Genomic DNA, 27307 nt, shown 5'->3' on the forward strand with positions numbered 1-27307 from the left:
CGGGCTCAGTCGCAGTATTGTGCGCGTGATACATAGTCGAACACAATTCATCCTCGCGCGCATCCACCAAACACGTTGGTACGTTGGTTGACTTCGCAGTTGGTGCGCAAAGACACGTTACTTCCGCGCGGCGGCTTATCAGTGTGTGCGCGTCCGCAGTCGCGATTTGCGTGTAACTTCGTGCATCTACCACAGGACGAACAGGACGAGTTTTTGTTCGGCAGAGAGCCAGGCGAAAAAGTGAGTGGAGCGCGCGCCGCGCGCACAGCGCTGAGAAGACCAACCTGTCGGAATCCGGAGCGTGCGGCTTGAAAAAATTTCGCCCGGCGTCATGTCTTTCGGCCGATGACATCGCCATTCGATTCGATCGCCGAAAGGTAGGAACGTAAGAATTTTTCTTCGCCGTGTGCGTGCGATGGTGTATATACCAATGTGCGAGTGGTTAGTGTGCGCGTGTACATGTGCGTTTGTGTGTGTTGTGTGCTGCCGGCGCGGTGTGTTAACGCTTTTCGCAGAAATGCGTACACAACTTACGCATGCTTTGCGACCGTCCACAAAAAATACGTCCTCAAGCTTGCTTAAGTTTACGCATCAGTTCGATTCAGAATAAAAAAAAATGATCAAATTGCTCGACTCGAGATTAATTGAACATTCGTTCTCGGAATCAGTCTTCTTAATTTAATCGTTAAACTTTTGTCTACTTAAATTAGATTATTCTAATTAATTTGATTTCGGTTGTAAATTCCATGCCACTGAAACAATACTCTCTGTAAAGCCCACTTACGCCCGTGAGAGGCGTTTAACACATTCGCGCATGGCGCATGCATGACTCAAGTGGATCCATTAGAATAAAATGTGTGTAATAAACCGAACAACGATACACTTTTTCCCTCGACTATTTGATTCTCGTGTCTCCGGTGTAAAAACTATGTCAGTCGTACGCATCTTGAACGCGCCCGGCGTGCCCGATTATGCGCCGCGAAAGTAAATAAGTAAATAAACGCGGAACGCGCGTGTGAATCGCAAGGCGGTGTAGTGTTACTTGAACTAGTTTCCCAGCAGACTGCCAGACGAGACGCGCATATCCGCGTCGAAACTGGATGGGCGCTGTAGAGTTGGCGGCGGGAATGCGCGTCGATAAAGCGCTAAATTGTGCAAAAACGAATGCATCGATCCGCGCGAATCTAGGTAAAAATGAGTCATAAATCAGATTCGAGCGCAACCTGCTGTACAACTGTGCGCAGATGTTGTAGCAGCTGCGGAAATGCGGCTAATTCAATATTTATCTATGTGGAACAAGGAAATGCGGAAGTTATTTTGTAAAAATCAATTAAAATTTAATATAAGCTGTTTATGGAAAAGCGATTATAATTCACGTTATTTGTAATGCACAGAACACAAAGATCTTGACCATCTGTATTATTCAAGTCGCATTTGTTATAAAAGTATTAACCACTTGTGCTTCCGCACAATAATATCAAATTTTAGACAATTATTGAGATCTAAAAGTGTTCATTTTCATATGGTCTCGAAAAAAAAAATGAATAAAAGTCGCTGTTTTCAAATATTTCGAAAACTTTTCATGGTAAACTTACAAAATGATTAAACCCTTGATGTTTTAAAAGATATTGTGCAGCAAAACGCACAACAAAGCTTCAAATTCACGTTTCTCAAATTTTTGCCTTTTGCCAATTTTGTTAAAAATTAAAACTCTCCGCAATTTTATTTGAATAATCACAAATTATACCCAAACATCATAATCGGATACATAAATATCTACAAAAACGTTTTTTTCCTTTTTTTTTCTATTCGTCAAGTTGTGTTTAACAAATTTTCGAAATTAAAACATTATAAAACATCTCCGGATGTTGGTACGTTGAGATGTAAAACAAAATTTAAATCCCTGTTTGATTCCTTAATTGGCAACGAAAGTTACGACCCATTTCCGGATTCTTCTCGGCCATCACCATATCCTTTCGTAAACATATTCTAAAGATTATACATATTAACTATCTGCGCTTGAATGCTCGCGTGATGTTTGATTTGCAACAAAATCATATCAAATCTAATCGATTACGACGCGCGGTCGGTAAATTAATAAGAAAATCAATTAAAGTGAACGCCCACAGCCCGCACCACGATTCCTATCTTATTTCTATCATTGCGCATTAGCGAATAATTGAAAATTGATTGCTGATTTCATATTGATAGTAAGCAGATAGTAATCGGAGTTAATTTAAAATTTAATGTTTTCGATTATTACTTTTATTGAAATCATAAATATAAAGTTTCATTTCTAATGAATGATTTGTGAACGGATAACACTTTCGTTGATGATAAAAATATTAACAATAGGTGCCAATAATGAAATTTAAATTCTTGCCTGACTGTCATTCATATTTTATTTGAGTTTTTATTTTCCATTGCGAAACAATACGAACCCATCGAAAAACAATTTAGATCGGTATCTTGCTGACCGATAATTATGTTCTTAAGCAACTAATTAGCTTATTAGTGACTTTTAATTAATTTATTATTAATGGAAACCTTCATTCACTCCCGGTTTCCTTTCGCGCGGGCTCCGAATTACGACACACGCAAAATTTATCGTTTAGTGGAGATGTGTCTTTGTCTCTCGTAATTTATTTCGCCTTTCTCATCCCGAATTACTAATTAATAGTTTTTCTATTCGGCGAGACGAGAAATTCGGCGCGAGATGTAGATGAAGAGCACGACCGACGCCGCCGAGAGCGCATTATTATTAATATGTTTAGAAACGTTTTAAAACTAATTATAAACTGATGCCATAATTGACGCCGCTCGCCGACGATGGCCGGCGAAGGAGAGATGCGCGATGCGTGCCAACGTGAGCAGACGCTAATTAAAAGTGTCTTTAATTAGGGAACTCACAAACCAAGAACAACATTGTGTGCATACAGTGTGTCCAATCAAAATTAATAATAATATTAATATAGTCATCGAACTTCGTAATAAATTTTATTTCAGGCTGGAAAATAAGTTGTATGTGATTACATTATAAAGTAATTGTATCAAATCGTCTCGAAAGTTATTGTTTGCGGTTCGATTCATTAGATTCAAGCTGAAGTTCGCGTATTGTGAGTAAAGTTGGTTCTCTGAATGAACGTCGATATCGCCGTGCTTCTCCACTGGAAGACTCGAACTGGAACGTAACTAATTCGCTGATTTATAAAAGTAACTGTTCCGCCAATGTTGTGCTCGCCTCACGTCTCGCTTCTTTTTCGCATGTCCAGCGCGCAACTCTGCTCTTTGCACTTTGCGTTCACAATCACAATTTTTTGCCAACCTTCTTCTTCAATCGGTATTTTTAATGTAGGTAATAATTAAAAATATATATTGTAAATAAAATTGTAACCCGACGATTATGAATATTGCGGTAAAAGAAAACCGAACAAAAAGCGCAAAAACATACGGCGGATGCAGTCGGCGTGCGCCATATGTGCGAGACGCGCGCCAGCTCAACTGCTACCGCGGATGATCACCAACATCATCATGAGCATGATGAAGAAGCAATTTATGAGTTTTAGCAACAATTGAATTGGTGCTAAACGGGGACGCTGTCCGGCGATGTCGCGTAAAGCTGCGTATTGTCTGCTGAGTGCAGAAGAAAAAAACGAACGGGAATTGTTGGGGAAAGCTTCTGCATCGACAGATGGAAACTATCCAGAATGAATAATCTCTTAAATATTAATATTTCTTTTTACAATTGCTTTCTACATCAGGATTATTACTAAAGAGTTGAAGGAAAGTTGAAAATTTGAAATTTGAGTTATGTAAAACTGTGTTAAAGGTATATTCTAAATAACTAAATAATGAATCTCAATCGGAACTAATTTTATGCCACATTAAAGTTAATCGCAATTTTTATTCATTTTTATTGTTTTTTCAAACAATAAAATTTGTACCTTTATGAGAAAAATCTTAAATTACTCTTCGAAAATTTCTAAATCTGATATTAGAAATTTTACGATCGTACCGGCAGTTTTAATAAGCATATTACCTGCCATCAATATGCGAATCAGCGATGCGCAAACTCGGAACACCTGGCGCGCGCCTGTCTTATCGTCGTCATTAAGATTCCCCTATTTTATATCTATCATCGCCAGAGAACAGAATAAAATGCAGTTTCCTATTTTTATCATTGACACAAATTCGATTAGCAATTTGCGTTCGTGCATTAATTTCGCATACGCGTTAATCTCGCCAGTCACTATTATCTTATTATCTCGTTATAGGCGCACAAGTGCGCCGATTACGGATATAATGGGACGGTTGTGGGCCGATTTGTGTACACTGTTTACGCGCCTGCCACACGGCTAATTAACCGCAGGAGAGGCTGATCGTCGGCGGACTAATAAGGCGCGAACACTAATAATGTGCCACGCACGTCGACGCGAAGGTGGCTTCAATTTCATTGAAAACTGCTCAATGGATGCGGAGAACAGTGTGAAAGACTGCCGTATCCACTTTTGTTTATCCTATTATATTATAAATGCGAATTGGTTTGTTTGTGACGCATTCACACAAAAACCACAAAATTAATTTTGATGAATATTGGTATAGAGTTAGTTATGATCAAAGAAAAGCAAATAGGCTACTTTTTATCGGCGAATTATAACTGGAAGAGTGAAAAATAAGGACTGAAAATAGTTTTGAAGATTCAATCATATTTATAATCATACTAGCTTTTGCCTGCAACTTCGTCCCGGTAGTGTTCTTGTTCTAGACATAGTTTGTGTGAATTCTATCAATAAGATTCGCAATTTTATTTTAAAGAAATTAATTATATAAAGAATTGCTAATAATGCACTTCAGCGCGTCATCTCGGATTCAACTAATTAACTATAACTATGATTAAATTTCAATGCCAACTTTTATCCTACAGAAAAGGGCTCTCTTTCGGGTTTCCCTGGCAATTATTGGAATTTTTCTCGCCGTAAAAACCATTCTTTTACTTTAACGAACATTTAAAAAAAGAATTGGCCAACTTGGTTCAGGCGTTGTTGAGTTATGCGCTTACCAACAGATTTTGCGATTCATTTTTATGTTTTAGATATGAATCACAATTTTGCAAAGATTAGAAATAAAAATATTTCAAAAAGTGCATTTTTGCAATAATTTTCATGTAAATTCAGCAAATTGGAAATTGTTTCACATGATTGAATATACACGTCAAGATCAATTTCGTATCTTAATTATTGAACATTATTCAATATTACATAATGCTCCTCGGGGACACACGAAGCAAGATCGCATCGCATCCTTTATCATCATCCTCTATCTTGTCTCGGATACTCATACCGCGCTCGTAGTCTATTAGCCGACGCTGGCCGGCGCATTCCCAACGCCTTTTCGACATCGTGCGGCCGCGTCCGTGTCCGTATCAAGTGGACATCGTAATCTAACATAATTCCAAACGTATTCACACAACAATGAGTGCATCCGACCGTCGCCCATTAAATAATACGAGTCTTTACTGTTAGAATTTTAAATTTATGAACGCCGCTCGCGTCTAATATATTTCCAAGCTTTCCATAAATTTATAAATCTTTATAAACTCGTAAACTTGGCTAATGCAGGTTGAGCTGCGCGCTCATCCATTCGGTTTAGTTAATTAATAATCTCTTAAAATTCTATGAAATATATGTCGGTATGAATTTAGTAAAATTTGTGCGAGTTTGGAAAAATAGTCACCGTACGACATAAATCTACTGTTAGAAGACACTTTGCTGGCACATTGTTATGGCATGTTGGCCACACGCTAGTAAAACTGTTGATACGCACGATACGCGAATAATGGCCATCGATGTCGTCCGCGTCGCCGCGCTCCGCACCGATGGACGGGCCGCGGCCACGAAGCGTATGGATATTGTGTGTACGATGGTAATTTACAATGGGCAATGGCACTAATTAAAATAACAGTATTGGCCGTGCGCGCGCGCGCGCATGTGTGCGCACTCGAGCGGCCCGGCCGCGCTGAAGAAGCGGCCGCCGCGCGAGCCGGTGTCAATAACCAAGAGCAGCGCGCGCCAGCAGGACGGCAGCCCGGCAGCGGGCACCGCACGCAACACGCAGCCAGCGGTCAGTCGAGCAAACGACCGGCGGGCAACCGAGATGGATGCCAGACCGTCAATGCGCAATTACACGTGTTGAATTAGCGTCTGCGTAATTCAATCATTTCGCACTACGCCACACAAAACGACCAATTTACCATATGCATATCATAAACTTTTCAATCAAACAAAAATAAAAATTTCATTTAAAACATTTTTAAACACAGATTTATTTTGAACATAAATACTTGATGCTCAGAAGTTGTCTGGGCCGGTTGTAAGAAGAATTTGTGAGGCACAGTTTGTCGATGGAATGTTGTGTATCTGGGTCATCATGGTTGCAAGTGATGCGCTCATGGTCTTCTTTTTTTCTTCGTTTTGAGAGCCCTCCAAGGGTTTGAAACGAAATAAAAGCATGTAGAATAAATACGCTTATTGATATTCACATCAAGAAGTGCTTCGTGTGACTTCTTGTACTTGTTGTTGGCTGTAAACTACTTGTAAACTACTCCTACGTCAATTACAAGTCTATACGCAGGCGCAACAATACGTGTATGAACTTATGTAAATACACTGACCGGAAAACGCACAATGCATAATAATACTCGACAAGTATAAAGTGTTGTCGATGGTCATTGGAATTCAAAGTGTTTTTACAAGCTGCAAATTGAGAATTTATTTATTCACGTCTAAATGATTGTAGGTATTAGGTACAGTTGCAAAAAGTTGCAGTGGATTTAATTTACAAATAAGATTCAGTTATTTCAGCACTTTTTCCTGAAGTTTTTGTATTTCTAAGCTTGTAAGATGTAATTCAGTTAAAGTGTTTGCATTCCGTGAGATTTCCACGCGTTTTCGCACGCAAATCGTGAACAACAATGAATGAGAAAATGCTTGCAGCTCGTAACACTTCCAAACGTGTCAGAACAAGTGCAACCAAAAGGTAGCCATTAAAAATAATGATATATCATAAAAATCTAGTTTACAACGTTTGCAAAGCTTCACTAACAATTTGCTACATTTTAAGTGTTCTTGTTTTGTTTTTGGTTTGTTAATTTTTACTTTGTTTGCAGGGCAAAACGCAGAAGATGTGGATCAACGTGCGCCGTCACAGGCGTATCAATTTTCAGCAGGTTGCATCTTTCATATGCATATTTTTAACGGTAAGTAAAATTTAATTTTTGACTTTTAGAGGTTTTCACTTGATAAAATTTTATAATTCGGCTATAATATAAAAATGAATCGCAAATTTTGTTTGTACACGCATAACTCAACAACGCTTAGACCAATTTGGCTAATTATTTTTTTTAAATGTTCGTTAAAGTCCAAGGATGGTTTTTATGGCAAGAAAAATTCGAATAATTGCCGGGAAAACCCTGTAAACAGCCCTTTTCTATAAGATAAAAGTTGGTATTGAGATTCAATCATAGTTATAGTTAAATAGTTGAATCCGAGATGGCGCGTTGATGTGTATTATTAGCTATTGGGGATATATTAAATGCACTTTAGTTTAAATACAATCCACTTGAACAGCCGCACTTAAGTTTTCATACTTTGCACTAAGAAATTCATATTATGCACTATAGATTGTATAACTTATATTTTAACACAATGCACTTATATATTCAGGTTTAAGCTTAAATTTGTTTTGAATCAACTTTTTAAATTGAAACTTTATAATTTGTGGTGGTTAGGTAGGCTACCTTGTCTTGTATTATTTGTGGGGCGGTCGGGGGGTTGGGGTGGTGGTTAGGTAGACTACCTTGTTTGGTATTATTTGTGGGGCGGTGGGGGTGGGGAGGGTGATAGAAGGGGCCGGTAAAGAGTACGGCACGTACTTAATACTGCAAGTTTTATAAGACATATAATTTACCGAACTTTATTTTTTCTTTGGGAGATAGATCATTGTTAATACAATTGAATCAAGAGGAAATATATGGCGATGGTACTTTTGATAAAGTGCCTAAAATATTTTATCAACTGTATACGTGGCACGCTAAAGTAAACAATTCTTATCCGCCATGCATATATTTCCTACTGCAGAGGAAGAATGCAAGCACGTATAGGAGGATGTTTGACATTTTGCAGTTTTGCAGTTGACTAATGCATAGTGGCGCGCTCTATTGGCGAATGATTGGTTAAGAATACGGCACGTACTTAGTACTGCCAGTTTTATAAGTGCAAAGTATTAATTTCATAGTGAAAAGCATTTTATTCAAGTGGAATTATTTTTTCAAAGTGCAAATATTTATTTTTAAGTTCAGTTCTGTATTTTTAAGTGCAAGCATTAATTATAAGTGCATTTAATGAATTGACAAGTTAAAAATCGAAAAAATAAAGTTCGTTTAATTACATGCCTTAGCTATTCTTTATATAATCAATTTTTTTAAATAAAATTGCAAATCTTATTGATAGAATTGACACATACTATGTTTAGAACAAGAAAGTAAAAACAAATTACATCTTTATTAAACACTACCAGGACGAATTCGCGGGCAAAAACTAGTTTATTAATAAAAAACGGGTATTTAGGGATTTCATCATCACGCATATTCATCAGCCCTAAAAACCCATATTTTATTGATAAAATTTACTTTGTTATAAATTGCGTATAGGAGTGTAAGCGACGAACCCAGAAAAAAGCATTCAAAACCTTAAAACAAAGAAAAAAATCCAATTCAATGCAAAACGTCGAAGCGCATTTCGCAAACATTGTATGTTGATGCGTCGTCATTGTCATTACGGCGGCGTCTGCGATTTGTACGCGTCTTTTGATCGCGGCACGCGGCGCTCTTCATGTCCATATAAAACGATCGGCCGGTCGCGACAAGCACCGAGGAAGTATTTATGTAACGATCGCTGGCGACCAGCTCGCGACGACAATTTACGAACGAAACTCGCCCGTTAAACAAAAAGCACATTTTCTCTCCTTCATTCACGCAGCAAAAACAATACGCAGAAAAAAATAACCGTAAACTCTTCGAAAGCTCTTCGCAAAGAAAGCTCGTAAAAAACGCACAAAAATCACCCAAAGAAATGATTATAAGCATGTACGAGTACTTCAACGCGCGCAGTGAATGCATATCGAAAGCTCATAAAATATGCCCGCTTGCATCATCGTGGCGGCGCGTGGAAATACGGACCCGCAGGACTCGAGGCGCGTCCTCCGAGTTCGGCATCCCAAAAGCGACGATGCTGTACGCACACCCATTTTCTTAGATTATTAATCAAAACCGGAATCGTTGCCGACGCATCGTGCCGGCGAGTCGATTCGAAAATATCTCGATGCGTGCTTATGTTTTATGCGCTTTTGGCTTTTATTAAAACCCAAACGCGCACGATAATTTTATTGAATTAAATCCCCATGCCATACCAGCATCAGCAGCTTTCGAACGCACTAGTGTAATACACTAGACGCGTGCCTTATAAACTGCTAACGATTTAATCGTTCCGCACTCCTGAACGCAGCTTCGTCGTTTATATCGAATTAAAATTTTAATCGTTTTAATCTGGATGCCAGTCGTTTGCTGATTGAATTAAATTTCGTTTTAATTATCACAGGAGTAGCCTTATAGTGATTAAGGTGCGTGGGTGACTTTTACGAGCTTTAAATTTATTAATTAAACATGTGGAACAAAACAAGAATTAAAGTGTATACACTGCGACACTGAAACACACTTCAAACATTGATTACGTACATATGATTAAGTATACTTACGTAATTAACACAGTGGCTCATTATGCTGCCGCCGCGCAGTCTAGCCGCACCGCCGCACACATCCTGTCAGTGATCGCGAGCTCGCGCACACACCGCGCCCGCCATGTACGTGCACGTGTACAGTTATCCTGGCGCGGAATGTGTGCGCGCCCGCGTTTTGTCGGGCCGGTGCTGTTGTTTGCTCCACAATAAACAAGAACGTGGCGTCGCGAGTTAAAGGTTATCTGCGCGCTGCTCGCCGCTTGCCTTTCGATCGTAACTCGTTGGTAAAGTGCTGAGCCAGCGGCGGTCTCGGCGCGCACTCGTGTAAGAAGCGCATAAGCAAATCACTCCAATTATATGATCCTTCTTTGAGGCGCGGTGTTGTTCCATTCAGTTCACTGGTTGATCATTCAGATTCATTCACGTCATTGTGATACATATAGTATTTTTATACATTGTGTTTGGTTTATGGTAAGTTATATATTTTCAGTCTGTAGGCAACCACACATACTTGACATTGATCTTTAAAATAACTGTTCGGGCCTAAAATAAACTTTATCTATACACTAATAAACTAATTGTAGTTTTTACTTTCTTGTTAAACAATTAATTTGTGCCGATTTCGTAGGAATTCCAATTTTATTGCAGAAAAATGAAAATGCACACAATGTACGTTAGCGCCATCTGAGATTTAATTGATAAACTATAACTATGATTGAATCTTCCAGCCCATCTTGAGTTATAAATGCGGCAACTAACACAACATTGTTTTAATATACATTTTAAACATTTTTGTACCTTTAAAAATTAAATATCTGTTGGTTTTTTTAATAGGGTGCCGCTCCAAACACTTCATAAATTTAATGACTTGATTTGTCTTGTTAGCTTCGTTTTATGAATTTAATTTCGGACCGATTTCGTTTTATTTCGTCTTAAATTTCGAGCATTAAACACACGTTTGTTTTTATGAATCAACGCTCCAGCATCGTATTGCAGTCCATAAAAATCCACCGAAATTTATGATCACTTTAATCCTGACACCTGTTTTTTGCTGCACCTCATAATAAATCTTCTGCCACACGAATGCAAAACAAAACAACGAAGCGTGTCGTGTAGCGACAGCCGGACGTTCGCAGAGCTGACGTAAATCTCGGCCAACAAGTAAACAATAATATAAACGTAGACAGTAATATAATAATAGCCAGCGTGTTGAAACGGTAAAAATGAGACATAAACTTTACGACACGCAAGCTAATTTCCCATGCGGAGTGGAAGACTCTCAGCGGCGGCGCAGTCTACTCAACTAACTTACTGTGTGTTAAATGCGTCTAATGTGCGTTTGTGATTGTGAATAATGGTTTTCAATTTACGTTCGTCGGCTTCCCACATTCATCAAAACTAATTGTGGCCAAAACGCGACGATTTACGATTCTATCTGTGGAGTAAATTATATTAAGTAGGGTTGCCAGATTTTTAGAAATATTTCAAGTTTTTTTGCAAATTTCATTCAAGTAAATAGATCTTGATTCCATTCATTAAATTACAAACGTTCATTCCTTATTTTACATCCTTCAAGGTTGAATTTCACTACCAAACTTTACATTATGCTGAAAGTTGCCTGAAAATTCCAATAAAATCAATAATCGGTTGAATTTGGCGTTTTGTAGTCAATTAAACAACAAATTTGTAATCTATAATATAAAAATGGATCGGAAAATCTGTTGGAAAGCGCATAACTCAACAACGCCTAGACCAATTTGGACAATTCTTTTTTTTAAATGTTCGTTTAAGTCCAAGGATGGTTTTTATGGCGAGAAAAATTCAAATAACAGCCGGGAAAAACCTAAAGACAGCCCTTTTCAATAAGATAACAGTTGGCATTGAAATTCAATCATAGTTATAGTTAAATAGTTGAATCCGAGATGGCGCGCTGAGGTGCATTATTAGCAATTCTTTATATAATTAATTTCTTTAAAATAAAATTGCGAATCTTATTGATAGAATTGACACATACTATGCCTAGAACAAGAGAGTAAAAATGAATTACATTTTTATTAAACACTACCAGAACAAAGTTACGGGTTAAAGCTAGTATTTCATACATTTATTAAAGAAAAATAAAGAAATCGAATCTGGTAACCCTATTATATAAGTTATATCATATTTATACGTTAATTAACATACATTATACGAGTGTGGGCAAAGTTAACAGTCGTACAATACAAACGTCGACATTAAATACATTAAACTATGATTAGAATTAGAACAAGAGCACAAAGCACACTTATTGGGTGGCGGCGAAGATAAACACAAACCGATTGCGTATAAACATTTTTACGATGAAGAGATCTCGACTAGTTGTACTGTGTGTGGTTGTCATGTTACGCCCAAAGTCCTCCGCCAACATTTTTTAATGATCTATTTCTTTCGCCTCGAACGCTCGTCGCATCGCGCGTTGAATTGAATTGAATTGAATCGCACACAAGACCGAGATTGATAACATAATAAACTCGCCGGCGATGTCGTAATTCAATGCTCAAATTAAATGAAGAATTCAATTTATCAACGCGCCGCGATGGATCGACGAGCGGGAACAAGAGCCACGGCATGTTACTTGTATTTGCTAGCATACGCTTTCGGGGAGATAATCGGTGGAAAAACAGCACACACCAGAGCAGCAAGCAACTAAGTAGTTTATGGTGTGCTTGTAGACGAGTTTATCAAGATGTGATGCTTTGTTGTGTTTTGTTGTTTGCTGCTTAACGTTTAGTGAATCGGATCAGGCGAGTGCTGTGTGCCTGACGAGGAAATTAAGCCGGATCAGATTACGTGCATGTTGTTTGCGTTTTATTGATTAGTATCGAACACATTAACTTTATAATGAATAAATAACTCTCATAAGACTTAAATTGGCAGCGGATTAATCCAAACTAATACTATAAATGTGAGATTTACTTTATTTATTTATATGTGACGCTTTCAAGCAAAAACCGTTGAACTAATTTTAATAAATTTTGGTTTAGAAATAGTTTTTACCAAAGAAAATAACATAGGGTATTTTTTATAACAAATAGCTGAAAGGGTGTATGTAAAATAAGGATTAAAAGTTGATTTTTAGATAAAATTGATGTAATTTCGATCAAAATGGCTTTTGTCCCGGTAGTGTTTAATAAAAATGTAATTCGGTTTTACTCTTTTGTTCAAGACATAGTATGTGGCAATTCTATCAATGAGATTTGCTATTTTATTTTAAAGAAATTAATTATATAAAGTATTGCTAATAATGCACTTCAGCGCACCATCTCGTATTCAACTATTTAACTATAACTATGATTGAATCTCAATGCCAACTTTTATCTTATTGAAAAGGGCTGTCATTAGGGTTTTCCCGGCAATTATTCGAATTTTTCTCGCCGTAAAAACCATCCTTGGACTTTAACAAACATTTAAAAAAAAGAATCGGCCAAATTGGTTTTGTCGTTATTGAGTTATGCGCACACTAACAGATTTTGCGATTCATTTTTATATTATAGATTGATTTTGCAAATTATAGGTACAAGAAAATGAATAGTTATGGTAGTTTTTATTCAAATTTACGCGTATAAAGTCGCGGATCAAAGCAAAACTCACTATTTTTGCTCTGTATTTTTTTAAAACTTTGGTACATTTACATTAGTCAACAATTAACACATCAAACAATACAAATATTTCACCTACTTTACCAGACGTGCAAATTCTCAACAAATTCCAGCATAGCGTCCTAAATTACTTCCTTGATGACCCGACTTGCCAGCCTGCCAGCCGTTTAACAAGTCTAACAGTTCCATTACACACTTCCATGATTTGCGGAACAATCCGAACGGGTGTACGTCATTCTCGTGCCGACGCCGGCGTGAAACTATGCAAAACACTTCAGCGAGAGAAGAAAAAAATCACGCGTGGGAAAATCGGCAGGTCGGCCTTTCGCTTCGGTCGATACAATGTCGGTCTTGATCGTTTGTTCATGATGTTCGGATATGTTTTCCGCTTGCGTACGTGTGTATCGTGTGTGTCATTACACCGCTGTTACATATCGCATCGCGTCGATAAAACATTAGAATACGCTCATAAGACGTTTCAATATGCGAATTGGAATGAGATTCGTATGCGATTTATGTGATTGTTGTGTTTACGAGTGTTGTTTGGGCTTTCAAAGGAGGTAATGCCGCCGCGATAGGAAAAGAGGGCGCTGGTTGCTTTGTAAATATTTAGGATGAGCGGTATATTTTCGATCATTCGAAGATTTTATCGTTATTTATTTGCATACACATAAATACAAACAGTTGTACTGCTTTTTGTTTTACATTAATTACATTGTGATGAGTCGGCACTATAGTTGTCACTTGTACTTAAATTGTTACGACTTCCAAGAGATATTAAGAGAGATAAAAGGTCGCAAACTGAAAAATAATCAAACTTTATAGTTTTCTAACTTTTGCCCGCGACTTTGTCACAGTGGTGTTTAATAAAAATGTAATTCCTTTTTACTCTTTTGTTCTAGACATAGTATATGTCAATTTTATCCATAAGATTGGCAATTTTATTTTAAAGAAATTAATTATATAAGGAACTTCTAATAATGCACTTCAGCGTGCCATCTCGGATTCAACTATTTAACTATATCTATGATTGAAACTCAATGCCAACTTTTATCCTATAGAAAAGGCCTGTCTTTAGGGTTTTCCCAGAAATTATTCTAATTTTTCTCGGCGTAAAAACCATGCTTGGACTTTAACAAACATTTAAAAAAGAATTGGCCCAATTGGTCTAGGTGTTGTTGAGTTATACGCTTACCAACAGATTTTTGCTTCAATTGTACTCATTTTGGTTTATTGGTGTTTAAAAGGAACGTCACACACGAATAGCCTGCTTTTATCAACTAAAAAGATAATTTTGGAATTGCATTTATAAGCTATTCACTATATATATTTCACTTTTAAAGTAGTTTCATTTGAAGCAAGCCAATTGTCGTTGCCTATTGGGATATGAAAATAACGTCGTGCGCGCAAATTCATAAATTGCATTTTTTTGGCGATTAAAATATCATCATCCCATGGTATATCATAAAATGTTGCATCCTGTATTTTCTCACTCTGTAAAAATATAATCATTACTTAAGTTATAACGATTTTAATTGAATTATTTACAATATTTTCCAATTTTGAGGATACGAAACATCCAGCTACACCCACCATACTATACATGCACATCAAAGCCAACATTACAGCTTGAAACTCCTAAAATATGCCAATTAATAAAAAATTCAATTATTATTTAATACTTGCATTTATCAAAGATATTAATATCAGTCCCCAAGTTGCCGTACCCACCAGAACAATGAAAAATATTGGAATTTTAACCAATTGAGAGAAACGTTTCCAATTTCTAAAAACATTTTTTTATTAGAAATTCAATTACTAGAATTTTTTATAATACGAGGTGCTAAATACATGATGATCTACAATCGTCGCAAAACTTTCATGACGCATTTTAATGTTTTTTTCATCTTTCAACTTTCCTAGATTGCTTAATATCATTTTACAGTTAAGTTCGGCATATATCACCAATGTGGTATAAATGCCAGACATGCACCAGATTACCATGCTGAAGTAACACACTTCAATTTGGAATATAACATTACAAATCAGTATTATATGTTTGTCCAAATTTATAAAATAGTACTAAAAATAATTAGAGATAGAAAAAAAACTAAAATAATATTTATTCTCGTACATATGGAAAGAAAACCGTGTCCTCATAATATGTGGAAATTGGTAATGTAACAATGTACAACATCCAAAAAGTCAAGACTAGAGATATTCCAACAAATACAAGTCGATTTATCGGCTCTAGAGTTTTTCTAAGGGCGATATCAGTTACTTTAACAAACTGTGATTTTGAGACGATATCAAGTAATACAAGACCCTCATTTTTACGGCGTTTTAACAGTGTTCCAGTAACGAGTCCAAGGGTAAAAAATAAGATGACTGTTAAAGGCATTAAATATTCGTTGAAGTTTCTTCCTTCCATTACTATTATGTGTCAGAAATATAAATATAATAAATCAGTCGGTATAAAATGCAACATTTTGTATCATACCTATTATTTGATAGAGATATCCACACATTCCAATCGACATTATAATTGGGAGAGGATAATGTAATATATTTAACACAAATACGAAGCGTTTGTCATCAGACCAGAAAAAATGGCGAAGTATGGCGATGGAAATGGCAAAATCTTCCATGCGCATATTTTTGTTATTAATGTGAACTTTGTCAGTGTTTAAATATTTTTTAATGTGCTCCATTGTGAAGTTCAATATAGTTTGATATTTGATATTGGAATGAAATTGTTACCACTCTTAGTGGTATAGATATATCGTTTTTGTGCCCTGACCAAGGTGAGTAAATACGATGATGATATGAAAATTACAAAACACACATTACTTATATATTATTCATACATGAAAAACGTATGTGTCGCTAATAATTTATATTCGGAAATTAAAAAATGCTTAATAAAATATCATCAACTCAGTTTTTTTTTTATTTCTTGAAAATAATTTAATTTACATCAGTTAAACATCATTCAAATGTATCAATAATTATTTTAATTTAAATCTGCTTTTCTCATTCTTAAAAATAATGTTAAAATTGTATAACTCATCTTAACCATCTAAAAATATACTTAAAAAGGAGTTAAAATTGAATGAATTTTTGTACGGCTGTTTTACCTTCAAAATATATTCATTTGAAACCACTGCACTATCCCCGATGGGAATTTCAAAATAAATCCTGGTACGCATATTCATAAACTGCATTTTCTTAGCAAGAGCCACGTCACCGTCCCATGGAATCGCGTAGAAAGTTGCATTATGCAATTTAGCACTCTGCAAAAACTCTATTACAATATAAAATAACATTTGATTTATTACACGTACAATATCTTCCAGTTTTGATGATACCACACAACCTGCAGTAGTCATTGCAATAAATACTATCGTAGTAGCAAACAATAAAACTTGAAAATCCTAAAATCAACCATAAATTTATAAAAAATATTTATTTTTTCTTGTAAACTTACGATTACTATTGTAATTGCCAATAATCCAAATGTTCCTGTTCCGATAAATACTATAGCAAATAGTGGTCCTTTACTTAAGTCACATAAACTCTTCCAAAATCTAAAATTGATTAAAAAGAAGAACTTCTACTATAAAGCAAAATAATTGACATACAAGCAAATATGCAAATGATGTTTAACGATAAGCGAAAAACATTTATGACGTTCAGTTAGGTCTTCTTCATTTTGCAATCGTTCTAATGACCCCAGTATTGTATCGCAGTTAAATTCAAAATATGCGGTCAATGAGATATACAATGCTATAAAACACCAAATCATCATACAGAAGAAACACATTTCGATGTGGAATAAAATATTTAGGATGATGTTATAGTTTCCCAAATTTAAAAAGTAATACTAAAATAATTATCATTACTTATTTATAACAACGTATTACTACTCAAATACAAAAGGGAAAAAGTATGACTCCTTAAAAAATCCAATCAACGGTAGAGTCAAAATTTCCAACAACCAAAACACAGCAACAAGCAGCATCACAGAGATAATTATTTGATTTATCGGCAAAATAATCTCCCTTAACGTGATATTATGATCATTGGTAAATTCTGACATGTTGATTATGTCGAGTAAATTTTGACCAGCCTTTTTTCGACGTTTCAAACATATTGCTGTGAATGCACCAAGTAACATTATAAGCGCAAATGTTAAGTGGGCTACATATTCGCTGAATGTTGTGTCTTCAATTACTAAAACAAAGGAAACAAAATAAAATGATAATTACCAGTATTAAATCTAAACTTACGTATTAATTTATAGAGATGTCCTGACATGCCAACCAACATTATAATTGGCAGCGGGTAGTACATTAGGAATAAAACAGGCGCAAAACGTTTGTTATCCGACCAGAAAATGTGACGTAATATTGCAAACCCGACTGCAATCTCTTCGATTTGCAAATGTTGATTTGTTTTGATAGCATCAGCACGAATGTAGTTTTCTATACATTCCATCATAGTGACTATCACTGAACTAATGAAATAGTTACAATTTTACTTCTACATTGATTTTTGTATTATAGGGATAAATTAATAGTTAATGACGAGCATTAGAGTAAACATTGTGAGAGTTATTAATACTTTCTTTTGTACGTAATAAGTGAGATGTTTTATTTATCACATAATGTCCAATATGTTGATTACATAGACACTTTTATAGAATATTAAGGATCAAGGGGCTAAACGCAGACTTTTCTCACGAGATTGATTGAGAAGGAGCGTAGCAAGCGTTTAATCAATCGAGTGTTTAATAACTTTTCTATTTCCACTTTATTTCCACGTTTTTGTATTTTATATCTTTGATAGTTTTGTGCTGCACCGTAGGCTATTGCGCAGGCGCAAGCACCCTGTGACTAAAGCCCGTGGCTAAAGTACTTTAGTCACAGCTTTGGTCGTCCATAATTAAAGTACTACCACTTTCTGTGTCTAAAAACGGTGGAAAAACTGACGTTTTAAAGGTGAAAGTTGAATAAATATTTTAATATAGATGGCGTTGTATTCGCTTAATTCAAAATACCATTGATGTTATTTCCGTGAAAAGATTATTTCTAACCTCCAACGACTTTATTTGTTCAAAGTGTGAACAACTCCTACACGACCGACACTCTTGTATACGACTTGGTGCTGAAGACGATGGCCGATTGCGCACAGTAGGCGGTCGTTGCGCATTGTCTACGCATAGCAATTTGAACTTTAACTTTGCTCTTAACTCAACTATAACCAAACAATTTCTAACAATAGGTTTACACGGGGATATGTTACTTAATTTATAGGTTAGATAGTTTTGCATCTAGTACAATGCTTCATAAAGTATAGTATCGTATTCGTGCATTAGAAGGTTATTAATGGCATGACGAATATATTATTAAAATATTATATTTTAAAGTAATAAATCTATCAAATTAAGGAATCCGATGTTGGAAACCGATTGAATGCTCATCAATATTTCATATCTTAATACATTATTGCTTAACTTAAGTCAACTTAAATCAACTCGAGTTAAATCAACGATAAGCTCGAAAGCGTTTCATTAAAACAAACTCCAAGCGAGAGAATGAAAAAATAAATTTCACGTAATTTATGACCAGGATGTAATCTACGGTTACTGATTAAAAATTCATGTCCATTCAATGGTCGCCCCAGTCGCGATTGCCATCATCGTGACACGCAAACATATCGGCACTCACAAAACCGCCAAGAAGTCACAATGATCAAGTTTGCATCACAGATTGTGACATTAATATGTCCATGGTTTTTTTCAATTCATTTGAATAAAAATTACGTTTTTTGATTGAAACATCGCAGGTTTGTGGGAATTGTCGATCATTTTCGAACAAAGATTGATGAAGAACCGCCAGGTTTAGTAAAAGGTTAATAGAAACGTTGGCGCGGTGTAATATGATAATACAATCGGACAGATCAAAAGTTAATTAAGGTGCAAATGATATGCAGCGCCGCATTGGACCTCGGAGACGGGCTGGAGCTGAACAATAAGTGTTTTATCAAATAAGTGTCTGATACGTGCACGATAATATGGAGATTGGTGTCGTAAACGTTAAATTGGCAAATGTAATTGGTTTCTTTCGGATTGTTTGTAGGTTATTTGTTTGTAGACACATTATTTAAGGTTTGTCACAGCGGGATGAATTTCATTTGAATAAATTATGAAAATAAATAAATTTTATCAGTAATTGGCAGATCTGGATGATAGAAACTTTAACTGTAGTAAGTCAATCAAAAACCAACGGATTGTATTGTAAGATAGCTTATATTCCGCCATTTTAATAGCTCTTGAAATCAGATGAAACTTATGACTAAAATTGGATTGGATTTAATGAGAAATAATTTGTAATGCATGAGTGTACAGATGAAATTGCAAGGTGTGTTCATCACTAATTAGATTTTTAGCATGACGAACTATTTTAATGTCATAATTGTTGGCGTAATTAAACGCTGTGCGGTTTACCATTATAACATGGTTCAATGCACATCATGAATGCAAGCACTTACCGGTAACTTAAGCCTTAAATACGCGTTGGTGAAAACGTGTTTATGATACTTGTCAAAAAGTTCTCGTTATGGATATGGATAGAGATGAGGTGGAGCAAACATGAGTATGCGAAAATATCAATGAGGAATTACTGTTGAAAGGCGCACGCCGAGTGCAATGCAATTTGCCGAACAAACTTATTGGATGATCGTACCTATAACTTCATTACCTCATTGTGAAGGAGATTAATAAATAAGTTATTTATCCGCAGCGAGCAGCCGATGTAATTAACTTTGCTTGGTCGGTGAACTTGCAAATTTGCAAACTAGGAGAGGCTAACTGCGAGCAATTAATCATTGTGGGATGCTTTTTTCTTCTCTGGCACCATGAAATGATTGAGAAGAGAAAAACAGTGGTAATTCTAAGATAAATACGTGCTACTTCAGATTAGTCATGACTTTATCTACACATTTATCGATTATCTGTTGAAAAAATGTTCAAAACGCAAACAATTCGGAAGGTTATAATTGAATTAACGGCTACTTTCCGTTATATTTGTAGTTGGGTGACAAACTGACTGACAAAATTACGATGATGTTTGTACAATGAACAAAACGTAAAATTTCGTGGAAAAAGTTGTGAAATTTAACATTTTAAGAACTTACCGATAATTGTTCTCAAAATAGAATTAGTAAATGTCAATAAGAAGAAAAATGCATTGAAATTATGGCATCTACAGTCATAAACCAATTTTTTTACAAATTTGCAGGAATGAAATTTATCCATACCAGGAAGCTTAAAGAATTCCTCAACATTGTCTTGTATTAAAACCGCTGGGATTTATATGGTACTCCTTCATTTGGAGTAGTTTATTACCAATTTCTAACACAGCACACCTTTGGTGTTCATTGACAAACAAATGAACGTCGGGAAGTTTGGTTAATGGTCAAATGAAACCCACTTTGCACTTCGGATGCACCGCGCGACGATATGGGCATTATATAGCTATATAATTGTGAAATCTTTCACATTCTCGAGGTTACCGTTAGACATGTTAGTCGCGTCCGTCGCGCCTGTTGTTTGCTCATTTGACCGATGACCCGTCGAGCGCCCATTTTGTCCTCGTCGCCCTCTAAATGTCCCGAAAAGCCACCGGCAAAGATTTCATTAATTTCCTCCTCGAGAACCAACCTAACAGTATAATGTCCTAACAATACTATCTAGAATATTAGAAATAAATTCTACTGAATTCTACTGGCGTCTATGTGACCGTTCTAGGGTTAATAGGAATTTATTAAACTAAACATCCACGCATAGAAGAGGCGCGTGAAGCTCTCCGATGACGGTCGCCGGTCAAACACTGAGGAGAACGCTACGGGCATCGCGACTTGAAAAACGTAAATATAATTTATGTGCGCTTTTAAATTCTCACGTGGAGCCGCGTCCACTTTACTTTATGTGAACGTTACGACGCGCTGCGAGGAAAATGCGTGTATTAGGCGGACGCGGACGTGCGCCGCGAGAGAACGTAATGAACATGTAATTTACGGTCGTTGTCATTTTGTCAAAAAGTTTAATGTGCACGCTCGGACTCGGCTAATTTGAGAATATTAAATGCGATGCGTGAGACACTTCATGGGAGCCCGAGCGTGCGCGCTGTGCATGAATAGGCGAATTCGTTTGTTAAAAAATGTCCAATTCTTGGGCCAAAAAATTGCTCATTGCGAGTTTACTCTCGACGTGGAGGAGTGTTCAACTCGACGGATGGGTAACGTGTAATTTAAAGAGCATTAATGATGCTCTATTTTATTATAACATCACGAACTACCTTCTTTTCTAATTAAACAAATAAACCATTTAAAAAAGTTGGAACTTTTATTTACACACCAGAATATAGCAAAAAGGTAAATTTTATTTGTAACTAGCTTTTACCTGCGACTTCGTCCCGGTAGTGGTTAATAAAAATGTAATTCATTTTTACTTTCTTGTTCTAGACATAGTACGTGTCAACTCTATCAATAAGATTCGCAATTTTATTTTAAAGAAATTATGCATATAAAGAACTAGCTTTAACCCTTGGCTTCGCTCGCGAATATCTAAAATAATGAAGTTGCTTCCGTACGCGTCTGTAGTCACAGGAGAAGTAACAATGAAGTAGAATGGCGGGAAGTTTAAAATGGCTGAAAGTATAGTCTATGGAAGTATCGTGTACAGTCTTCATAGTGTAGTCAATTGGATTTGATGTTGACGTAGCTGTCGGTAATACAGTGTGATGATACAGTGTGATGGTACTATAGTACTTAGGTTTGAGCTTCATTGCTGGAATGCTAGATGGCGTTAAAGTAGTCAAATAGCCAGATGCAGAGGTATTATTGGCTAAACAATTTTTTTATTTTATTTTAAATATAATTTTTTTTATTAAATAAAAAGTAGCCTATAACCATTCGGGGACCACTAAGAATATGTGTACAAATTTTCATGATGATCGGTTAAGTAGTTTTTGCGTGAAAGTGTAACAAACATCAGGACTTTCGCATTTATAATATTAGTAGGGATTGCAAATAATGCACTTCAGCGCGCCATCTCGGATTCAACTATTTAACTATAACTATGATTGAATTTCAATGCCATCTTTTATCCTATAAAAAGGGCTATCTTTAGGGTTTTCCCGGCCATTATTCGATTATTTTTGCTGTAAAAACCATCCTTGGACTTTAACGAACATTTCAAAAAATGGCCAAATTGGCCTAGGCGTTGTTGAGTTATGCGCTTATCAACAGAGTTTGCGATTTATTTTTTTATTGTAGGTACAAAAATAAAGTTTTTCCTTCATTTTTGTGTTTATTTTGACTTTGAAAATTTAAACTTTGATATTTTGTTCCATTAAGAATCACCACAATTGATGAACTTTATTGACAAACTTCATCTAGTTATAACATCAAATTTGGACTCGGAGGTAAAAAAAAAGCGCGCTCCCAAGCAAGGCCAATGTCCATGGGCCAGTGGCCTCTCTGTCGCGTAGTTTGCGCGGCTTGTTCAATGACAGGCACATGTCGAATTATTAATTTCTCGTACACGCTCATATGCACACGCCGACCGACCACGATCGAAGGAGCAAAGAGCAAAAACGAAACACGCTCGTATTCGTAATCGAACGTGCGCGGATCGCACACTCTTTTATTATTAATAATAATAACAACGCGGCGAGCGGCGCGCGAGACTGCTTGGCGGCTTTGTGTGCACGAATCATTGAATCATTAAGTTTTTGAGGCTGCGCTCGTAAATCTCGTTCTCTTAAATGTTAGATTTAATGAAATGTGAGCTTAAGTAGAGATTACCCGGAGTGGATTTCAATTAAACTTTTGAACTTGAAAATTGCCACATTTATTACAGATTTGATCATCAACTAACATACTATCCCAACAAATAAAAGTTAAACGTGAATTTAAAAATTCTTATTTATTTATTAAATTACCAATTCTGTAAATTTTAAAATTTGATTTGGTTTCTCATTGCAGATATTAAATATAAACTTGGTGTACGCGGAAATATGGCCGATGGAGCGACCAACCGGCATGCCGTCAATTCAATCCCTAGAGGTAATGTGCGGTAAGGATCACATGGACGTCCACGTGTCGTTTTCGCAGCCCTTCGACGGTATTGTAAGCTCGAAGGGACAACATGGCGACCCGCGTTGTGTGTACGTACCGCCTTCAACAGGACAAACGTTTTTCTCGTTCCGCATCGCGTACGCGCGCTGCGGCACTAAACCCGACCTAAACGGCCAATTCTATGAAAACACCGTCGTCGTGCAGTACGACAAGGACCTGCTCGAGGTGTGGGACGAAGCGAAACGTCTCCGCTGTGAGTGGTTCAACGACTACGAGAAGACTGCCACCAAGCCGCCGATGGTCATCGCCGATCTGGACGTCATTCAGTTGGATTTCAGAGGTAAACTGCAACTAAGTGATATTTTATAGGTTGTTGCTCATTGTTTGTTGGTTGATAGGAGACAATGTTGATTGCTGGATGGAGATCCAACACGGCAAGGGCCCGTGGGCACCACCAGTGAGCGGAATCGTGCCGCTTGGTTCGACGTTGACGCTCGTCGTTGCCATCAACGATTACAGAGGTAACACGCTATCATTTATTAATTTTTACTACTTCCAGGCATTGTGATTAGTTTACGTTATAAGATATAACAAATATGCTTGGTTTATCCACGTAGGTGAATTTGACATGCGGGTGAAGTCCTGCGTAGCATCTGATGGCGGTGGCCACGTCATTCAACTCTCTGATGAATCTGGATGCGTTTTGCGACCGAAAATGATCAGCCGCTTCCTCAAGGCGAAGGGCGCCGACGAGCGCGCGTCTGTCATAACCTACGCCTTCTTCCACGCCTTCAAATTCCCAGACGCGCTAAGTGTGCATATTAAATGCAAGGTGGAAATCTGTCGTCATGGTTGTCTGGATCACTGCCAACAGCAACCAGAAAGCAATTCACACGTTGAAGTAGAACACCAATACGGTGGTATTCCATTAGAGAGAAAAGACGATGGAATATTATCCACATCTGCGAAGAAAGCTTCTTTGGTTGGTACGCAACCTGCCGCAAGTGCCCAATCCTCCGAATTACACGACGATATTATCTATGATGATATTATACAAGAAGGTGAAGGCGGTACCAGCATTGGAAGTGGAATGCCTTCAATTAAGATGAGTTTGAGTAGTCACAAAACCGACGAGGAATCCAAAACACCACCACCACCAGTAATGGTTCAGGAAGAAACTGAGAGTCCAGTAAATGTTGCAACTGTAGACAATCTTGGTATTCAAACAGCCAGTTTGGAAGAACTTGCGGCAAACCTCGCAAATATTGCCAATGTAGTAAATTCTGGAAATGGTGACGTACCTGAAGATTTAGACATTGGTTCACCATTACCCCACAAAGTAAGTTTTAAAATAAAGCATTATAAAGTGATTAAACATTGTATAATGTAATTTGTTTAAGGATGCGTATACTATGGAACAAGATAAATTCCCGCATGGGCCTCGTCACTTTGATCATGAAGAAGTAATGCCCTTAGGTGCTCCACGTTCGCTGCCCGACAACGTCCCAATAATAAACAGTCGCGAAAAACGCAATGCTTCATCTCAACCCATGTTGACTCTCACAAAACGCAAGCGTCGATCAATGGTTGTATCCGACAGAAAAGTGCGCAGTGCCGATGTTGGTGTCTCGGGTCTGTACGAAGTTATTTCCGAGGCAGACTTGGCTTTCAGTCCTGACAACAAAGCAGAAGCTGTCACCGTCTTCCAGGGCAAGATCCGCGAAGAAGTGGTTTACGGCATCTGTATGCCTGTTCCTGGCTTCAGTGTTCTTTTTGTGCTGGTAGCTGTGTCCGCAGTGGTTTCTGCTCTTGTGGCGGGCAGTTTACTCTATCGCTACCAATTGCAGCGAGAGCACATGGTCGCCCAAGCCCATGACGGTGCAATGGCAATGAGTACGCTGGCATATTGGATGGGTTTGGGCTTCCTGCGTACTCGCGACCCACCAACATGTGGCGCACATGAAACCAGCGCCGCAGCTGCTGCCGCCGCCGCTACAGAAAGGCTGAACAACACGCTCAACAGCTTAAGCATGAGCAGTCTGAACAACTTGAGCAGCATGGGCGCCATGAGTCTCAACGGAAAGACTGATACTCTGCGTTCGCGTGAATGAACAAGTTGTCAAGTTGATGACTAAAGCTAATTGAATTAACATTTAACCAGAACGTTGTATAGACTTTAAATGACTTCATGAAGTGCAACTGCGTTAATATTCGTTTTAAGTTAAAAGGGCGTAAATGCAATAAAACTTAGCGACTAATAGAAAACTACAATAATTAACACCCCAAATAATAAAGTTTTATACTGAAATACATCTAACTAAGGAAACTAATTTAAATCAACGACGCATAGAGAATAATTTAATTGTATATACTTAAAAGTAATTATCAGACGCACAAGTTCAGAAAATATTTATGAAATATTCACCGAGATGGGCAAGCTTCAATTCAACGCCAAATATGAATGGCAAAACTATGTTGTTATTAATAAGTATGCCCTCTGGTAATTAGATTTAGCACATATAGATATAAATCACTTAAGAGTATATCGAGTCCTAATTGCGTATAGGAATGGCCAAGCACAGAGTACTTGTGCCATAACTACCCTAAAACCTACACACTAACGAACGTTATGTTCTTTTAATAACAGTTTAGACTAGAGTTAATTATTTATCAGTGTTCCAAAGGAAAAGCAACCGTTTCCATCTGAAGAAGCAAAGTTTTTGAACATGTTTATTATTTTATTGAAACGTAGGCAATATATGATATTTACTGGCGCCATATTGTAATGACGACGTCACAATCACACCTGTTAAGAACTCAAAACATATGTTACTTAATTATTTGTTGGAATATTGAAAAGAAAACACGCTTTTAATAATCGTAACGGTTTAGTATTACACACTATGATTAGACTTATTTATTTTTCGCATATTTCCGTAGGTAAGTTCAGAAGCAAGTCGCTACGAAAGTGTCTGATTTAATTATGTACAGTATTATTCCAAAACGTAATTAATTTATTGTATACAATGTTTCGAATGTGTAACGTATAGTTATCTCTAATACCAACTAAGATTTATAATAATTTTGCTCAAATGTCTTTACGCATTTCATTGAAATGATGACGCAAGTTCAACGAATGAAATATTAAGATAGGCAAAGTGTAACTTTTCGTAACGATATATATTTATATATTTTTGCACGCGTGCGTCTTTTAAGTGGCGACATTATGAGCTACATGGTGCTAATGTCAATCGCAACAGAAGTTGCGTGTGTTGGGCATTAAAATCAACAAAATATCACATTATTTCACCGAAAATATGCATGTTTATAAACGGCTCCTTGTGTCGCCACGAATAGCAGGCGTGTTTGTTAAACGTTTTGTTAAATGTCACATTTATTTTTTAAATTTTATTTGCCGATAAGTTTTGTATTTCGTACGTTAGAAGTTTATGGTCGAAGATCCGCTTCACGTTCGGACTAAACACATATTTCAGACAATTGTTTACGAGAACAAGTGGATGTGGAAGAGGTATGCATATTTTGTGCGAAATGAGTGTAAACAGATCGTCAGAAACTTAATTTAGATATGCGCAGTATTGCAACATGCGGCATTTAACGTATTTACACTATCCAATTAAATTAGGGCGCAATCAACATGAGAATAAGATGCATAATTGTGAGGCTAATTGTATGTATGTTTTGTTGTAAATAAAATGTGGGTAACGAAACATAAA

At 36.8% G+C, this 27307-nt stretch overlaps 1 protein-coding gene and 1 long non-coding RNA gene across 4 annotated transcripts; one reads left to right on the top strand and one right to left on the bottom strand.

The window, feature by feature from the left end:
* Positions 1-27307, top strand: LOC135801483 (uncharacterized). 3 transcript variants are annotated; one of them, XM_065314995.1, is made up of 6 exons: positions 1-385; positions 7166-7255; positions 23481-23913; positions 23972-24094; positions 24191-24912; positions 24974-27307. In XM_065314995.1, exons 2-6 carry the CDS (start codon positions 7181-7183, stop codon positions 25682-25684), a joined length of 2064 nt encoding a protein of 687 aa, XP_065171067.1. In that variant the 5' UTR covers positions 1-385; positions 7166-7180; the 3' UTR covers positions 25685-27307. The 3 variants fall into 3 exon arrangements, with proteins under 3 accessions (XP_065171067.1, XP_065171066.1, XP_065171068.1); XM_065314994.1 differs by having other exon boundaries at positions 1-377; XM_065314996.1 differs by lacking the exons at positions 1-385; positions 7166-7255 and adding an exon at positions 10246-10263.
* LOC135801417 (uncharacterized) lies at positions 16562-16971 on the bottom strand. Its single transcript, XR_010550365.1, has 3 exons — positions 16918-16971; positions 16775-16864; positions 16562-16723 (listed from the first exon to the last, which is right to left on the bottom strand). It is a non-coding gene; the product is annotated as an uncharacterized lncRNA (long non-coding RNA).

This window comes from Atheta coriaria, unplaced genomic scaffold (genome assembly GCF_025399875.1).
Source record: "Atheta coriaria isolate IRGN ID8LTWV9N9 unplaced genomic scaffold, Caltech_Dcor_3.1 hic_scaffold_10_pilon, whole genome shotgun sequence".
In the NCBI taxonomy this organism is placed as follows: Eukaryota; Metazoa; Arthropoda; class Insecta; order Coleoptera; family Staphylinidae; genus Dalotia; species Dalotia coriaria.